Raw genomic sequence first — 16,339 nt, forward strand, 5'->3', positions numbered from 1 at the left:
CCTAAACTACGGCCCTTTTGTGCCTTTTATCAAATTTCCTTTTTCCTTCTCTTTTCCAATCTGCCTATTTTATCAGTCTATATGCCTCCTTTTTACCTGCTCTCTTCAGTTTTCTCTGTTCTCTCTCTCTCATTTAAAACATTTTTATTTCTGAGTACTAATGTTTACCTAATGCTCTGATGAACATCATGATTATATGTGATTTTTGTCTGATTCTTAGTGAATGCACATCCTTTGAGTTCGTTTTAGCTATTTGACAATGAAACATAAAACAGGGGAGCGAAAATACTGGTGATCTGCTTCCTCTCTGTCTGTTTCTCTCTCTACCTGTGTGTGTGTTCATGTGTACCTTCATTCTCCATATTTCAGGTTCATTACCGCTTCTCCTTCTTTCGGTTTCCTCTCTCCTTTTTTTTCTGGAGACCACCATACTGAGTTCTGACCAGCCATCTCTAAACATCTATTCCACTGACATGCAAGTCTACCCATTTCACATCTAACAACAGAGCCTTTAATATCGAGTGGTATTATGCTGCTGTGAATCTCACATACACACACATGCATGCACACATGAAAACAAGGTTTCACACACTCATTATGAATGTGGATATGTGCCTATCTATGCTGTAACTGTAGAGACTAAGATCATATAGACACTGGGATGTCACCTAAACTATGCCGTGATGTATTGGGAAGTTGGCTATTATCCAAATTTCTGTTAAGTATAGTCAGGTGACACAACTACGTCTGGATTATTTTGCTTTGAATCAGAAAAGATATGGCAGAAAAGGGGCCTGGAAATAAAGACTGCTGTGACACCAGGAAAGAGACAAGGAATGATCTTGTTGAAGGAACACGGGCACTGAACTGTCTCCCAACGGCACCGATTACAGCACAGGCAGGCAGCGCCACGTGAGTGCTTCGTCCAGCTCAGTGCCTGAAGCCAGTTCTAATGAGGCCAAGTTCACAAGCACATTTGCCCCCTTTTGTTTTTATTTTTCCCTTTTAAAGTAACTTCTAAAAATAACTCAAGCAATTCATGTTTGTTGAGGAACATCAAAAAGCAGACCCCATAAAATCACATATAATTCCAGTGGTCATCATAACCACAGGTAAAACCTTTGAGTCATAACTAGTTTTTAAAATGAAAACGTAATTATATCGTATATACAGTGATCGAAAGGGTTTCGAGACCTTACTACATCCAAGCACACTTACAGAACTCGAATATTTGTGGAAACAACACAGTACCAAATGCCTTCATGGGCCTCACATTGTGCTATTTCATAATCTGTTTCTCTCTTTTCTGCTCTTTTGTGAGAGATTTCATAATTCAAACTATGTGCCTATGAAACCAGTTTTTTCACAGTTTTAATAATCTGTGACATACTTGTGTAAGGTCATAGACTGTTCATTCTACAGCAGTGGCTCTCAAGCCTCCTAACGCTGTGACTCTTTAATCCTCATGTTGTGCTGACCTCAAGTATAAAGTTATTTCATTGCTACTACATAACTGAAATTTTGCTGCTGTTATGAATTGTAGAATTGTAATATAAAAGTCTGAGCACAGGATATTAACACAGGTGTCACAACCCACAGGTTGAGAACCACTGTTCTTAGTTTGCCACTAGGTAATAGCAAATAAAATGGGAACCACTTAGGAAATCAGATATTGCATGGAAAGAGGTAAAGAAGCTGAGAAAGATGCCTCACCGACTACAAAACAGCATGTTAACAATAATTACAATTGTACAGACAGAAAAGTTTCATGGATTTAAAACTCTTGTGTTTCTAAAATGAACAATGTTCAAATTGGATGATCTCAGCAATTGCCAAGAGACTTTTTTCCAGAATGCAAATACTTCAACATCTACTTCTCACCTGGGAATTTAAGAGTGAGTCCCATGGGACAGTCCATTGGGAAATCCTGGTGGGAGGCACCTTATCTGAGTATGTGCCCACCCAGTTAGAATCTCTCCTTCACTTCAGCACAAGGCAAGCCAGAGCAAGCACACTGCAGGGAAGTTTCTAAACTAGTGTCAGAAGGAGGCATGTCTGAAATAGCATTTTAAGGCCCTTTAAAGAAGCTCATGGAGAGTCTGTGGTGGAATTGCTGAGGGAAGACAGGCTTTCCATGTCTGACATGGAAGTCTGTCATGACTTCCCCCTGAACCCCTCCACCCCATTCACCCACTCACATACAGACTCTAGAGAAAAGCAGATGGTGCAGGGTTTGGGGCCTCCATTGCCCAGGTTACCCTATTAAAGAGTGCTGACTAGAGGCATCAATCCATTTGCTCCAGGGCACAGCATGACTAGCTGGTTGTCTGATATGATTCTTATTAGCAGTTCTTTAAAGAGAGATACAACTGTCCATGCTGTCACTCTAGGGTCATTAGCCAGCAGGGAATAAGCAAAAACACACCTCACACATCCTCTCTCAATAATATGATGAGGCATGGATGAGCCCAGGCAGGAAAGCATGGGTTTCTGCAGAGGTTATGGCTTTCATCAAGCTGTACCCTGAAGCAACCTACTCCTCAGCAAAGCATCACGTCAGCGGCCTGGGTATGGAGTAAGGCCAAAGATGGTAAGCAGGTGCCACCAAATATACATATGCCTTATAATGTGCATGTATACACACATACAGACATGTACACACATAAGTGACAGCAGAAAAGCAGTAAAGGTTTTGAAACTAAAGATGGAAAAAGACAATCCTGAGTATTTCTCAGCTGGGTAACCTTGATCAACGTCTTTAGGCTGAGGCAGTCACAGATTTTGAGTAGAAATGGCGGCAACTAGTTTTTAAAGGCGCCGTGATTGCATGCAATAGCTCAGCAGTGGTCCAGAACATGTCCTCAGTGAGCAGCTGCTCACTGACTTGATGGCTATTTGCGTTATTAAGAGAGGCCTTGGGGGCTACACACCAATTTGTCTTCACTAGATACAGACCATTGCCCCAATATTCGGCAAATTCACCTTGATTCTTCTCCACTGGAAATGAGAAGTGCAAAAATGAAAGTAATAAGTAGTGACTCAGTTTAATTCTTGAGCACTTGCTCTTGAATTAGCATTAGCTAATCACCATCAGCATCAACCCTCCCTCCTTTACACTGACTTTTGATACTCCAAAATGTGACACTCTAAGTTCCCTTAACTGAGGCCACCTTTAGTGTTACTTTAATTAGAACTCACTGTGGTTAAAGAGAGAAGTGCTAGTAGGAATCTACTCCTCCCGTTCTTGACCCTAGCCCTGTGCAATGCCTTCTCTGCAGCACACAAACAATGGGGTGCAGAATTCACATAGCTTACTGTCAAGCTATTCACATAGTTACTGCCAGAATATCCCTTCATTTCTCTTTAAGACTACTGTTTCAAGGTTTAAAGCATACAAGGAGCATGGCATGCACAGAAGCTGAAAGCAAATAATCTGAACAGCTGAGCTCAGCTAAAGTTGAAGAGCTTAGAATTTTGGAGCCCTAGGGCCACCAGGCACACTTCTCAACACAATGGATACAGGTGCACAGGCTTTGCCTACCCCTGAGGCTAGGCTGTAGCTACGTTTTCACACCTGTCTGGCAATGCCTGGCAAGCAGTGGAGGGCTATATCAAGAATCCACTGCACTGCAGCCAAGTGTTTCTGGCTTTCTTAGCCTACAAAATGGCCTGTTTTACATCAAGGCCATGGTTTCTTTATCTCAGAAAAGTGGATGGATGGAATTAGTTTCTCCCACCTTACAAAACTGTGCTAAGAATGAAACTCCGGTAAGGGAAGTAATGCTCCAGTCTCTAAGAACAGAAGCACTTACGAAAAGAGGAAAATGGGCTGTAACTGCTCTACAGTGTTAAAGCAACATTCAGGAGTGCCACAGAAACAGATACAATATCTTTAGACACATGTAGAATGGCAGGGAGAAATACAAGTATTCACGTCTCTTCTTTGTTCCATAGATTTAGAACAGGCTACTTTTGTATTATCAGTGTTGTACAAAGATCCCACCTTTTTCTGCCATCCATTATTTGATTAGCCCAACAATCCAGTCTGAGCAGAGTTTGAGCTCCCCAAGAACAACCAGCAAGCTTGCATGGGACCTGGCCTCCCCTCACCCTGAGCATACCTCGTTTCAAGCACTGACCTCAGACAGCAAGAGGCTTGCTTGTACAGTGTTGCTAACAGGAGAAGGAGATGAACTATCCACGCTCTCCATGCAGAACTAACTGCATGCCAGAAATGGAGATATACGTTTAGACAAGACAATCTTTTAACATACATTTAGTGACTCACATAAGCTGGCCAGGGAAGGGGCATATTAATTTATTCTCCAGGTGGCACAACTGAGGATGAATCTTACTGAAAACTAAACAGTGATAAATCATTTTGTGGGGAAAAATTTGTATTTAAAAACATGTCAACATAAACATGAAAACATAATGACTCCAGCTGATATTTAATGTACAAAAAAGGCAGTTGTGGCTTTCAGTGAGCATGGAGTTCTTCTTCTCAGGTAGTAGCCATGGAGCACACCCAAACTCTTTTGATGTGCACACTCTTCCATCATACTTTTGAGACTACTGCTGAAATCTAAACTTTCAACACAGGTTTTTCATAAAGTTAGGCAGACTTCCCCTATAGGGGTGGTAATGGGCATGTCTCTCCTCTCCCTTAATTTAGGCAATCTGTTCCGCTCAAAATGCCTTTGTTATACTTTCTAATTTCCAACTGAATTTTCCATGTATCTGAAGGCGCCACTGAAGCATCCCCCCTGCAATAAGGCTTGAAGACTTTCCTTCCAGGACATATTCAGCCCCCTCTAACACCCTAGTGCATGCAACTGGGCTTCCGAGCACATGAGCGGTCTGCCCTCTCCTGTAAGAAACGGTTGGGCACAAGACTGAAAACTCTTTTTTTCGTTTGTATTCCTCTTCACAAATATCCCAGGCCAGTGAATGACAAGTATTTGGAGTTCAGTAAGTATTTGTAGAAGTAAAAGTAAATAAAATTCATGTAAGGATCTCATCATAATGTTGACACATGTCAATCAGCAGTTATTCTTCTCATCAGCAAATTTGTTTATTCTACCTGCCTCTGTAGCCCAGCCTACAGATGTCTAAGGAACTGCCTTAAAAGAGTGTGGGTGTACGTCCCAGGGTTGATCTACTCTAGAAAACATCCATCAGATAGCTAAGGAGCTTTCTTAATTAATTTTTATTTTTTATATTAATTACAGTTTATTCACTTTGTATCCCAGCTGTAGCCCCCTCCTTCATTCCCTCCCAATCCCACCCTCCAAACCTTATCTCCTTCCATGTCCCTCCCCAAGTCCACTGATAGGGGAGGTCCTCCTCCCCTTCCATCTGACCCTAGCTTATCCGGTCTCATAAGGACTGGCTGCCATGTCCTCCTCTGTGGCCTGGTAAGGCTGCCTCCACCTCAGGGGGAGGTGATCAAAGAGCCAGCCACTGAGTTCATGTCAGAGACAGTCCCTGTTCCCCTAACTAGGGAGCCCACCTGGAGACTGAGCTGCCATGGGCTACATCTGAGCAGGGGTTCTAGGTTATATCTATGAATGGTCCTTGGTTGAAATATCAGTCTCAGAAAAGGCCCATGTGCCCAGATTTTTTGGTTCTGTTGCTCTCCTTGTGGAGCTCTCTAAGGAGATTTTTTACATTCCTATTTTACCTTTTTTTTTGTCCTTCAATACAAATGATAGCACATTTATTAATACCAAGATGTGATGAAACAAATCCAGTAAAGCATATATGAATCTATAATCTGTCTCTGCAGATCTCAGGGTCTGTGACACCCCACAAACAATATACACCTGAGTGTGGGGAAAGAACCCTGCAAAACAGAAATGTTTTTGTTTCACTGGTGAGAGATATAGGTCATTGCCGCAGGTCTAGATCCCAGACTCTCCCTCCACAATGTAGTTAAATGTGGTGGGTGTCAGAGGTCTACAGGTGAACAAAGCATGACGTTCACCTTAAAGTATATGATGATGTTCTAACTTATTCAGATCATTGTAGAAGATGAAACTGAGGCCATGAAATTTCATGGAACAACTGTATATGTGTCACCAGCTCGCTAATTTGTCATTCTTAATTACCACTAACACAAACCGTTTCTTTTCACCCAAAGAAGCATCACTTACTAAGAACTTGCCACGCACAAAGCACTTAATATTCTTGACATTAAATCTTCAAGGAAAAAAATATCTACAGAAGGTATACCACTCTCATGACTCAGATGAGGAGTCCAAGCCCCCCCAAATCTCAAGTATTTTCTCAAGGCAATGAGTTGGGAAGCAGGAGATGGGAACTCAGATCCACCTGCCTCTAATATTGCTGCCTTCGAGGTACCACATCCCATCAGCATCAGTAAAAGCATCAAGAAACCACCAGAGAAGTAAGTATGTGGGCTTGCTAATGAAAGCTAAGAAAACTTTTTTCACTTCATTTAAAAATAAAAATGAGTCAGGTCAGAAAAGAGAGAAGGGGGACACTATCAAAACATTTTTCCAAATTACTGACACCGAATCTCTTTAAAAGGTCTGATGTGTCATTAAATAAGAGGGAAAAGGAAGAATCTATTGCCCAGATAAGCAGAAAGCTAAATAATCTCAACTCAAAATGCAAGTATCACTTACACAGAGTCCAAACGATTCTGTCTACCTAAATGTCAGCCATTCTGAGGGGTTCTGGACAGGTGACTACAGGTGCTCCACTCCTGCCCTGTCATTCACGTATGATTTTCTCTTGGCAACTTTTACTCTTTTGGAGCCTCAGCTTCCTCATCTATGTAAGGAAGTCTACTCAAAATGACCAAGTGGGATGGTGAATGTAAGAGACCTGCCACGCCCAGTGGGGCTCAGTATATTCAGTATGATTTAATAGAAATGTCAACTCTAGAAACCATTAAAGGCAAAGTGATATGCAAAAGCTGACCAGGCCACTATACTTTCTGGCGAGCACACCATATGACAGAAAAAAAAAAAAATCAAAGTAAAAAGTTCTGTTAACAAATCATTTAACACAACTGCCAGAGAGAAAGAGCCAGGGTGATAAACTGAAATATTCAAATTAACTACAGTATAAAAATATGAAAGGGAGATATTAACACTTGTCACCTACTTACCACCTACAAGGGATTTTATAGATTAGTGAGTGTAGCACTTTCAAATCCCTTAGGATGAAAGTATAAACACACAGCACCATGAACACATATAGAGACAAATGCATTTTGTAACACTCTAAGGATTACCACATAAATTTAGATCAGGGCGCAGCATGCCTGGAATGAGTAGGACAGGAACAATATGTTCTTGCTTATGACACCAAGCTCATGACAAATGATTCATACCCAGCACCTTTCCTGCCAGAAGATCCCCCCAGGTGTTCCACCAACTCTAGCAACGGTTTCCATCAAGGGAGAAGACTTCGGTTTGGAGGAAGCACATTCCACCCACGGATGAAGCACAGCAGTTAGGTCTCTGTGCAAGTGCTCAAGTTCAACAGCGGAAAGGGGCAGGAAAAGGAAGGCAAGAGACCAGTCCAGAGTTCCTCGACAAGGATGGGCAACGCCGATAACTATCATACTGTAATCAAAAGCTCTTCTTAGCACAGGATTTTTTCTAACAGGACCCAGGCTTAGAGGTGTGTTATGTGTATCCCTGAGGACTGGAAAGGAGATTCATGGAGTAGTGAAGATACATAACTATGAAAACATGGGGATTTCCTAATATTGCCCCTCGGTTTAAACAAGTAAAATTTTGGCTCTGGAGAAATATGATCATAGTTGCAAAAGGTTTCAGTCACAGGACCTATTTGTGAGTAACTTGACATATAACTCTTGAAAATTAATTAGAAGTCTCCCCCACATTAAATGACTCCACACACACAACATGAACAACATGCCGTGGCGAAACACTAGTGAGACTATCTGGAATTTGGATATCCCTCTACTTTCATTGCACAAAGTTGTCCAAAATGTCTTTATGCATCTTTCCTCTTTACAAAACACTTTAATCTTTCTGTCTCCTAGGGGTCTGGTCCTGATAAGTCATACTGGCTTCACTTAATGGACCTAGATAAGCCCTGTTTTCTCTTTCTTCACATCTACATACTATATAATATGACAAAAAAGTCATTTATGTGAGATGTTCAGGCAGGACCTTGGGGGTGGGGGAGCAGGGAACTGGAGCATGAGCCTTCAGAGTGTCAACACCTCCCCTCTGTGCTGACCATAATTTCAGTGTTCAAACCTTTAACATTCATCACCTTGATTGTTTCCTACACTGTCTTAGATTCCTCTTCCTGTCCTAAGCCCTAACTCTAGTAAGTCCCATTTGACTCAAGTCCATCTAGAAAAAGCTGGCAATGCTTGGCGCCATTTCTTAAATGAAGGTTAGAATTTGCCAAAGATGTACTCTCTTTCCAAGATCTTTTAAGAGATGAACTAAAGTAAAGGTCTAATGGGTAAGTGATATTTTACAGCTTGAATTACATTAAAAGCCAGAAATATTTTGAGTCCAAAGTTTTATCTTTCTTTTTCCCCCCTTAGTAATACAACAAGACCTCACACATTTGATGTATTCAAGATCTCCCCAGAGCCTTGAGTTAATCTCTAAAGGGAGCCTGAGCTAATCAGCCAGCATAGGAAGACTGAAGTTAAAATTAAAGGATCAAGTTTAGTAGCTATGACACAAAAGATGTGATAGTTAAAGTGTCCAGAACTTGAGTAGAAATGATTCCATCGCTAGTCTCTTGATTGAAACCATGCTGGGAACCACGTCGAGCTGCAGCAGCCTGTCGTGAAGGCTGCACTGGAGAGAAGCCAGGGGCTACCCTCAGTTGAGGATAGTCTAGACCGCCAAGCATATGACGCCGTATATTTCAAAAACCTTCTCAACTCTCATTAAAAACCCAACAATGAACCCAGCTCAGTGAGGTGGCACTTGTTGGCGAGGTCCCTGGAAACATGTGCAAAGGCCCCAGGCTGCATCGGATGTGCGTATCACATTCACAACTCCAATATTTGATTCTCCCGCTATGCAGCCCCATCCCCCACCCCCCGTTTTATAAACCTTTAACTTTTCTTGTCGGCTTCACCGCAGCCTAGAGAACTTTACACACCTTTAAATCATCTTCAGTTACTGCCATCAAAGCTGGGTCTTTACTATTTCAGGGCATTGAAGTTTCCAGGACTGGGTTAAACTGGGAAGCTTCCGCAGATTTCAAACACAGAGGCTTCTCTGAAAACCGGAAGCTTCTGATAGAACCAGTGGAGTGCACCTTCAATCTTCTCCCAGGGCCTGGAATCTATTCCCTGTCTGCAGAAAGGGAAACTCAAATCTTTATTTGAGCTCCTCTCTGGAGGAGGTCATTCGGTGGGAAAACAGGGAGTTGTTGTCCCTGGGATCTATCTATCTGATCTTCCCCAGGCGGACCATGCCGGAGAACAACTGCCCTTTCATAGGCTAGAAAAGCCCTGGCTCTCAAGACGCACTTGCTAATGCTGTCAGGAGATGCTGGGGAGCCTCTGCACTGAAACTTGCATCCGTTTGGTCCCAAACAGATGCAAATACCAAAGGGCACCTTATATCGCACTGCAGTTTGCCTCTCCTGGGTGGAAGAGGGGGCTAGGAGCTGTGTATAAAAATAAAAAGCCCACGAACACGACTTCTCCGTGCACCCCATAAGTCTCTCAGGTAAGGAAAAGTCCCTGAGGGGAATTTCAGTGGGCTTGAGAATTTAACCCTTTCAGCCCCGCATTATAAATACTTTAACACACCCCACCCCCACAGTTGGTCTCTAGTTCCACACTCCAGCGCAACTAGTCTCTAGTTCCACTGAAGAAACATTAATAATAAAAAACGATCTGCTTGTTCAGTTCCAGTTTGAACCGTGTGATGGGGGGACCACTGTGATGGTGAAGGGTGGGGGGCTCCCTAGTAGGCACCATTAACTCCTGAGTGAGGCCAGCCGGGAGGACTTCGGTGTGCAGTATCTCCCAGGAAAGAAACCTCGTTTCCCCAAATTCTCCATCAGCTCTCGCATGTATGGTAACCCTTTCCTTCTCTCACCCCTTTGCCCACAGTTCCGTTCCATTCTACTCACGCTGCTGTTGTGGCCAGACCAGTGGACCATAGCTTGATTGTGCGCGGAGTCTCCCGACAGCGCAAATGTGGTGCTGGTCAGTCTCAGCTCCTCCATCCGGAAACGGGTGGCTTTGTCCGGGTCCCGCGCGCCAGTCCCAGGCCCCTGCTGCCCTCCATCCCTTAGCATGCCCCGGCGGCTCCGACTCGCACCCTCTCCGGGTTCAGTCTTCTCCGGATCCGCTCCACTCCGTCTCCTTCGGCCAGAGCGTGCAGCGGTCGCCACTGACACCCTGCTGCCCCCTGCTCGCTCCAGAGACAGCGCCCGGTCTCCGGGGGCCACTGCGAACAGGGGTCTCATGAGGAGGGGCGGGGGCGTGGCAGGAGCCCGACCCAGTGTTCCCGGGCGAGGAAAGCCTCTCGGGGTGAGGGTCCAGCGTGGGGTCGAGCTACGGTGCTGCGGAGGGCAGCAGGAGAGGCTGCTGCAGACGCCGGGGGCTAAGAGCACCAGCAGCCCCGCGCCCGTTAGGAGCGCGCTCAGCCCGGCCGGGGAGCCGCCGCCGGCGCCAACTTTTCCCATCGCTGGAGCGGAGCTGAGAGGAGAGAGGGTCCTGGACCGAAGGCAGGCAGCGGAGCGAGCCTCCGGGCTGACGGCGGAAGGGCGCGCGCTCAGGACCCCAACTCCATCCAAGTTGGGCCGCGGCGGGGCGCGCGGAGGCGGCGCCGGGCAGGTGGCTGCCGCTCGCCCGGGCTGGGCTTGTGCGGAGCGCGCGGGCTGGGACCGAGCTGCGAGCCGCCGCCGCGCGGGGGTGGAGCCGAACTGAAGTCACGGGCGGAGCGGGCGCCGCGCGCCGGCTGGCGACGCGGGAGGGAGGGAGGGCGGGCGCTGCCGGGGCTCCGGGCGCTGCGTCCCGCCGCCGAGCTGCGCTGCGCACAGGGCTGCGCCGCCGCCGACCCTCCCCAAGGTGCGCGGTGTCCCCGAGAGCGGCTCCGGCCCCCTGGGGGCGACCAGCCCCAGGCTCCAGGCGCAGTGAAGGGTTTCCTCTGCCTGGTGTCTTTTCTTCTCTGTGGTAGTTTCTCCTTTTTTTCCTCTCCACTTTTTTCTGATCTTTTTCAGTTTAGGAGATAAGGATGTGTGGGCTTTTGCTCTCTCCCCTCTTGCTCTTTCTTAAACTGGGTGAGTTGGCATCTAGTCCTTACTCTGAGCACAGCTTGTGTGCCCCTGCCAGCGGAAGAGCCCAGAAGGCAGCAGAGAGCGATACAGATATAATTCTCTCTCTCTCTCTCTCTCTCTCTCTCTCTCTCTCTCTCTCTCTCTCTCTCTCTCTGTGTGTGTGTGTGTGTGTGTGTGTGTGTTCTCCTCAGTCTATGTATAGTAGGGGAGATTTTTTTCCCCCTGTGAATCCTCCTAAATTCCTTTTCTGGCCTCCTTAAGCACCCTTGAAAGCAGTCGCGCTTGATAACACAATTATACTGCTAAGAATCCCCAGGTATTTTGTAGCTATATACATCTTGGAGTCCTCACGAGACCACAAACTCGTTGAAGAGGGGAAGCTCAAACTCTGAAATGACCTGTTTGGCAACCGTGCACTGAATGATAGGAACTGTAGGTTGATTTAGTGGGTACACGTTGTGATTTATATATATATATATGAACACATACAGGAAAGGCTCTGAATGCACCGGGTGCCACCGGTATCTAGCTCAGGGTTGTTCACACGTGCATTCAGATCCTCCTGAGGAAGTAAATGCTTGATGGTGTTTGCTGTTGAGCGTCCCACGAGTTAAATTAAGTGGCCGCATTAGATGACCTTTAAAATCCGTTCTGATCCTAAACTTGTGTAATTCTGGGATTATAATATCAATCTACCAGAGATCCCCTGCTATTGTTCAGAAATTCAGATGATGGTTTACAGTAGGTGCGAGGGCTTTGAAAACTATCAAGTTTCTCAAAAGCCAAGACTTTCCAAATTGATACTTGTTTCCAAGGTTTGAAATGCTTCTGAATCTCTTTACAGTTTTTATTCACCAGATAACATCCACTTAAGCAATGAGAATTATGAAACTATTGAAGGAATATTTATGGATTGAATAAACAGATGTTATAAAATAGTGCTAATTCCAGTTTGCAACTTGATTTTTGTTCAGTTTCATACTTAGAACCATCATCTTACTTCATAAAATTCTAATTTTGTGATGAGCCCCACTTGAAAGCAATACACAGTGATAATTAATCTTCAGTTAATGAAACCTTCCTGATGATGCTCCAGAGGAACAACTTTTATAATAATCCTTTCCAGAGTGTTGTCACATCATGATGGTTCCATTGACTCAAGGCTAGGACAGGACACAACAAAGTTATAGACGTGTCTAGGCTACAGAGTGAGACTTTGTGCTAAAAATAAATAAATAATAAATAAACAAACAAATTAAATATCAAGCCTAAAGCAGCAAAGGAGTAAGTGCACAGGGACTGATTGCATCAGAAATCAAATTTGAGTAAGTACTGGGTCCTTTTGCTATTTAAAAGACAAAGATTCTTTGAAAAGTGCCATCACTATACAAATACAAACCCTGATGAAACAGGAACACATTCTGGCTGTAGCCTCCACAGAAAGGCAAGCATCAGGAGTCCTCTCTGCTCCCCAGGCCTCCTGTCCACTGTGTCAAACCCTGGGGTAATCTTGTTCCTCCTGTAAGAAAAGATTTTTGAGCAAGGCAGCAGCATCATTTGCTTAATGCTTTCTTTCCATACCCTGCTAACCTCCTTTCCAATCTGGCTAAATAAGTAGGGGTTTCTCCAGGAAAGGAAAAATAGAGAGTAAAGAATCAGCTCCCCCAAATTTCCCACCCAGAAAATGGGACTGGAAAAAAAAGGGGTGGTGGTGGTGGAAGCAGAGATTAGCTAGTTAAAGTTTCCTGGCCTTAGATATTGCTGCACCAAAATTTTAGTTTTAAAGCAAATATCTTCCTTAAAAAAATGTTACAGATGTAGTGGATTTTTCTTCCTAGAATGTAGACTTTGCATCTTTTCACACATGTGTTAAGAAGATCTCACAAGAGTCAGGTGTGGGGCTCATTTCTGCAATTCGAGGAGTAAGGAAGCTGAGAATTGCCCTAGTCTGAAGCCTGGGCTACATAATTACTTTCAGGGCAATCTGGAATACAGAGCAAAATCTTGTCTAGATTTTTTAAAAAGTAGTAAAAACAAAAGAAAAAATTCCCAAGAACTAAAGTGACTGATTGTGAGTCACCTGAGACTTCACTGAGGCCAGGTAAAACACTTATGCTCTGTTTCCATTGTCCATTTGGTGAAGAATAAATTATACAAATGAGGATAAAATTGGTTCCACATGTGTGTGTGTGTGTGTTCATTTTATTTCCATGGTGATTTTTACCAACAAGTAGTGGCAGAAAGTATCAGAATTCCCTAAACCCATCATTTCCCTTGTTGGAAGTCCACAGCAGCAGGTGAATCACAGGAGTCTGTTTCCCATATGTCCAGTTAATCACTATAAGATATGGTATTATGTTTTTTCCTTTACTTACCTGTCTTGTGTGTATACATGTGGAGTTATTCCTGTCACAGTGTGAGTGTGGAGGTCAGAGTACCACTTTTAGAAGTGGGTTCTTCCCTTCCACTGTGTTAATTCTGGGGATGGAACTCATGTCTTTAGGATACCAACCTCAGCCAGGACTGACTGTATGATGAGCCATCTCCCCAGCTCCCATAGGTGTTGTTATTATGGTACTGTGAACATGTTATTAGAAAACAAATGTCACAGGCCCAAAGAAAGTATACATCAACGATTCCCATGAGGAGGGTTTTTTAATTTTGCACATCAAAACTACGCCACTGCTGTCTAGATCACCATCAAATGTTTCATCTGCAGTACCACCATGGTCTCTTTCCTTTGTCAGTTCCTTAATAGCGCCTTCTCGGTGTTATTTAATCTTGTGTTTGTTTTCTTAATAACCTCCCTCGAAATGAAGTGTGGATAAAGACGATAGTAGCTCTATTAATCTGCTCTTTCCCTCAGTGCCTGGCTCATTATGCTTTCAATAAAGACCGACGGCCAAGTGGTATAGAAACACTACCCACATCTCACCTAGCAGGGAGCACTGTAAACACTGTGTCCTCTAGGTGAGAGCCTGCACTACAGATTTTGTGCCAACTTACAAAAGTGCCTCTCAACTTTCAGCTAAATGTTACCATTTTCTCCCCTTTGCAGATTATGTTAAACAACTATCACCAAGGGTCATGCTGCCATTTTGTGCTCAAAGCAAGGCTTCTGCATAGTCATTCCTCTTGTCATTCTGTTTAATCTAAATTCAGCTAACAGACAACACTTGTTGGTGAGTTTCTATGGATTAGGCACTCAGTAAATGCTTAGTTTCAATAACATTGAACAAGCAATGTTTGAAAAGGGGAGTAAGGGGTTACTTTGTGGAGGGTGAGGGGGTAAGTGCATCAGGAGTTGATATCTTCTTGCCTTTATTTGGTATGAATAAGAAAATATTTTTAAGCATGGTGGAATAGTCATCACTGACATGATCTTTCTGAAAGAGTTACAGTGAAATAACTTTGCTTTGCTTTGGCTTCTCAAGGCAAGGACTCACTCTGCAGACAGGGCTGGCCTCGACTTTGTCCTCCTTCAGCCTGCCTATAGGATGATAAACAGGAACTACTACTCCCAGCTCTGCGCATACATATATTCTTCCTCCTTCCTTCCACTATTCTTTGTCTGATGGATATCTTGACTTCGGCTTGCATCAAATTATATTATATGCTTCATCACTAGAACAATGTCTCTTAATAGCTCTCAAATACTTGGCTCTCCTTGGATACCATTGAGACAAGGTGTTTTGCATTTCAGATGAATGTCCTGAAAAACCACAGACAAAAGCCAGGTAGAACAATATTCAGGCTGTTTCCATAGCCTGCCAAGGGAATGATGGGAACAATTAAACTGCCCTTTAAAGCACTTTCAGGTATCAAATAAATACTGGGCACAGTCTGGATTTAGTCACCGTGTCTCTTCCCAGACAATCTAGGATGTTTGTAGCTGAAGCACTTAAGTCCTCGTATTTGGAAAAGGCGGGCACATAGGAACGCTATGAGAGCTACCCTCACTTTGTGTAATTCATGGAATTAATCCTACTGCTTTGCAGTTAGGTGACTTCTGTCTCCGCAGATATACAAACCACTTTGTCTTCTAGTTCAATAAATCTTGCAGCAGCTCAAGAAGATAGGTAGGGGGCAGGTTTTGCCTGCATCTTACACAATAAATATACATTTATCCAAGGTCATGGAGTTAGAGACAAACTTGCCAGAGAGTCTTATTATCTTCTTCCTCACTCAGCCCCATTTTGTCATGCCCAGCTGGTGCGTACATGAATTAAAATCTCACATTTCTTCTGTTTGGCTCTCAGGCATTGCTTACACAATCATTTTAAGCTTCAAAGGCTGATTTATATAATTATTTAGGAAAAGAGACATGAAATAACATCACTGTCATCTTGTGAAGTCATGTATTCATAAATTAACCTATTTAAATACTTGGGCTTAATCTGAAATAAAAAAATGCACATATGACGAAGTGAGGTTATTTACGGGCAATATTATGTTTTAAAAAATATGTGTTTATCAAAAGTCTTAAAATGGACTATTGTAACTTGTTTTTCATCTTCAAATGTTCTGAAACCTTCACAAGTAACCTTTACAAGTTATTTTTTCTTTCGTTTTCTACTTTATAAATTCACTTCATAAAGGCTTTGGTGTCTTAGGTCACAAAGCCAACATTGTATCATTCCCCTAGTCCAACATTCTTAAAACTACAAGTAACAATAAATAAATGTAGATATCAAAAGTTGGAGCTTTGTTTCCTGAGGTTTCCTTGGGAGCACTGACTGGTGGATAAGGCAATAGGCCGGAGGGTACCCACTGCCTCATTCAGAGCCAGTGAGAGATTAACCAATGCTTCCACCTCACAAGATGCACCTCTGTTTCACAAAGAATTGATCCAAAGACAAATGGGCTTAGTTTCACCACTAAATTCAGTGGGTTCCTGGGGCACAAAAGTCCAGGTTAATTTTACTGTATCAATTGTACAGTGTCCATGAAAGATCAAGGTTTTAGGGACTGTTTAATCAGAGCACATTAGCAAATCTTGCAAAGAAGAAGCAACAGGAGGGATGAACAATGCATCTGGGCAGATACTCAGTGTTCTGTGCTATCATAT

The 16,339-nt window shown here is 43.6% G+C and overlaps 1 protein-coding gene across 6 annotated transcripts in view; it reads right to left on the bottom strand.

Moving 5' to 3' along the window:
* Sorcs1 (sortilin related VPS10 domain containing receptor 1) overlaps positions 1-10,919 on the bottom strand; it is a 510,611-nt gene extending 499,692 nt beyond the window's left edge. For 3 of the 6 annotated variants that reach the window (XM_060390928.1, XM_021648752.2, XM_021648751.2), the window contains exon 1: positions 10,120-10,919. In XM_060390928.1, the coding sequence (XP_060246911.1) occupies positions 10,120-10,677 (558 nt within the window). In that variant the 5' untranslated portion in view covers positions 10,678-10,919. The remainder of the gene's footprint in view (positions 1-10,119) is intronic. The other 3 variants (XM_060390939.1, XM_060390945.1, XM_021648753.2) reach the window with 1 other exon arrangement.
* Positions 10,920-16,339: the final 5,420 nt, after the last annotated feature.

Source organism: Meriones unguiculatus, chromosome 1, assembly GCF_030254825.1.
Source record: "Meriones unguiculatus strain TT.TT164.6M chromosome 1, Bangor_MerUng_6.1, whole genome shotgun sequence".
In the NCBI taxonomy this organism is placed as follows: domain Eukaryota; kingdom Metazoa; phylum Chordata; class Mammalia; order Rodentia; family Muridae; genus Meriones; species Meriones unguiculatus.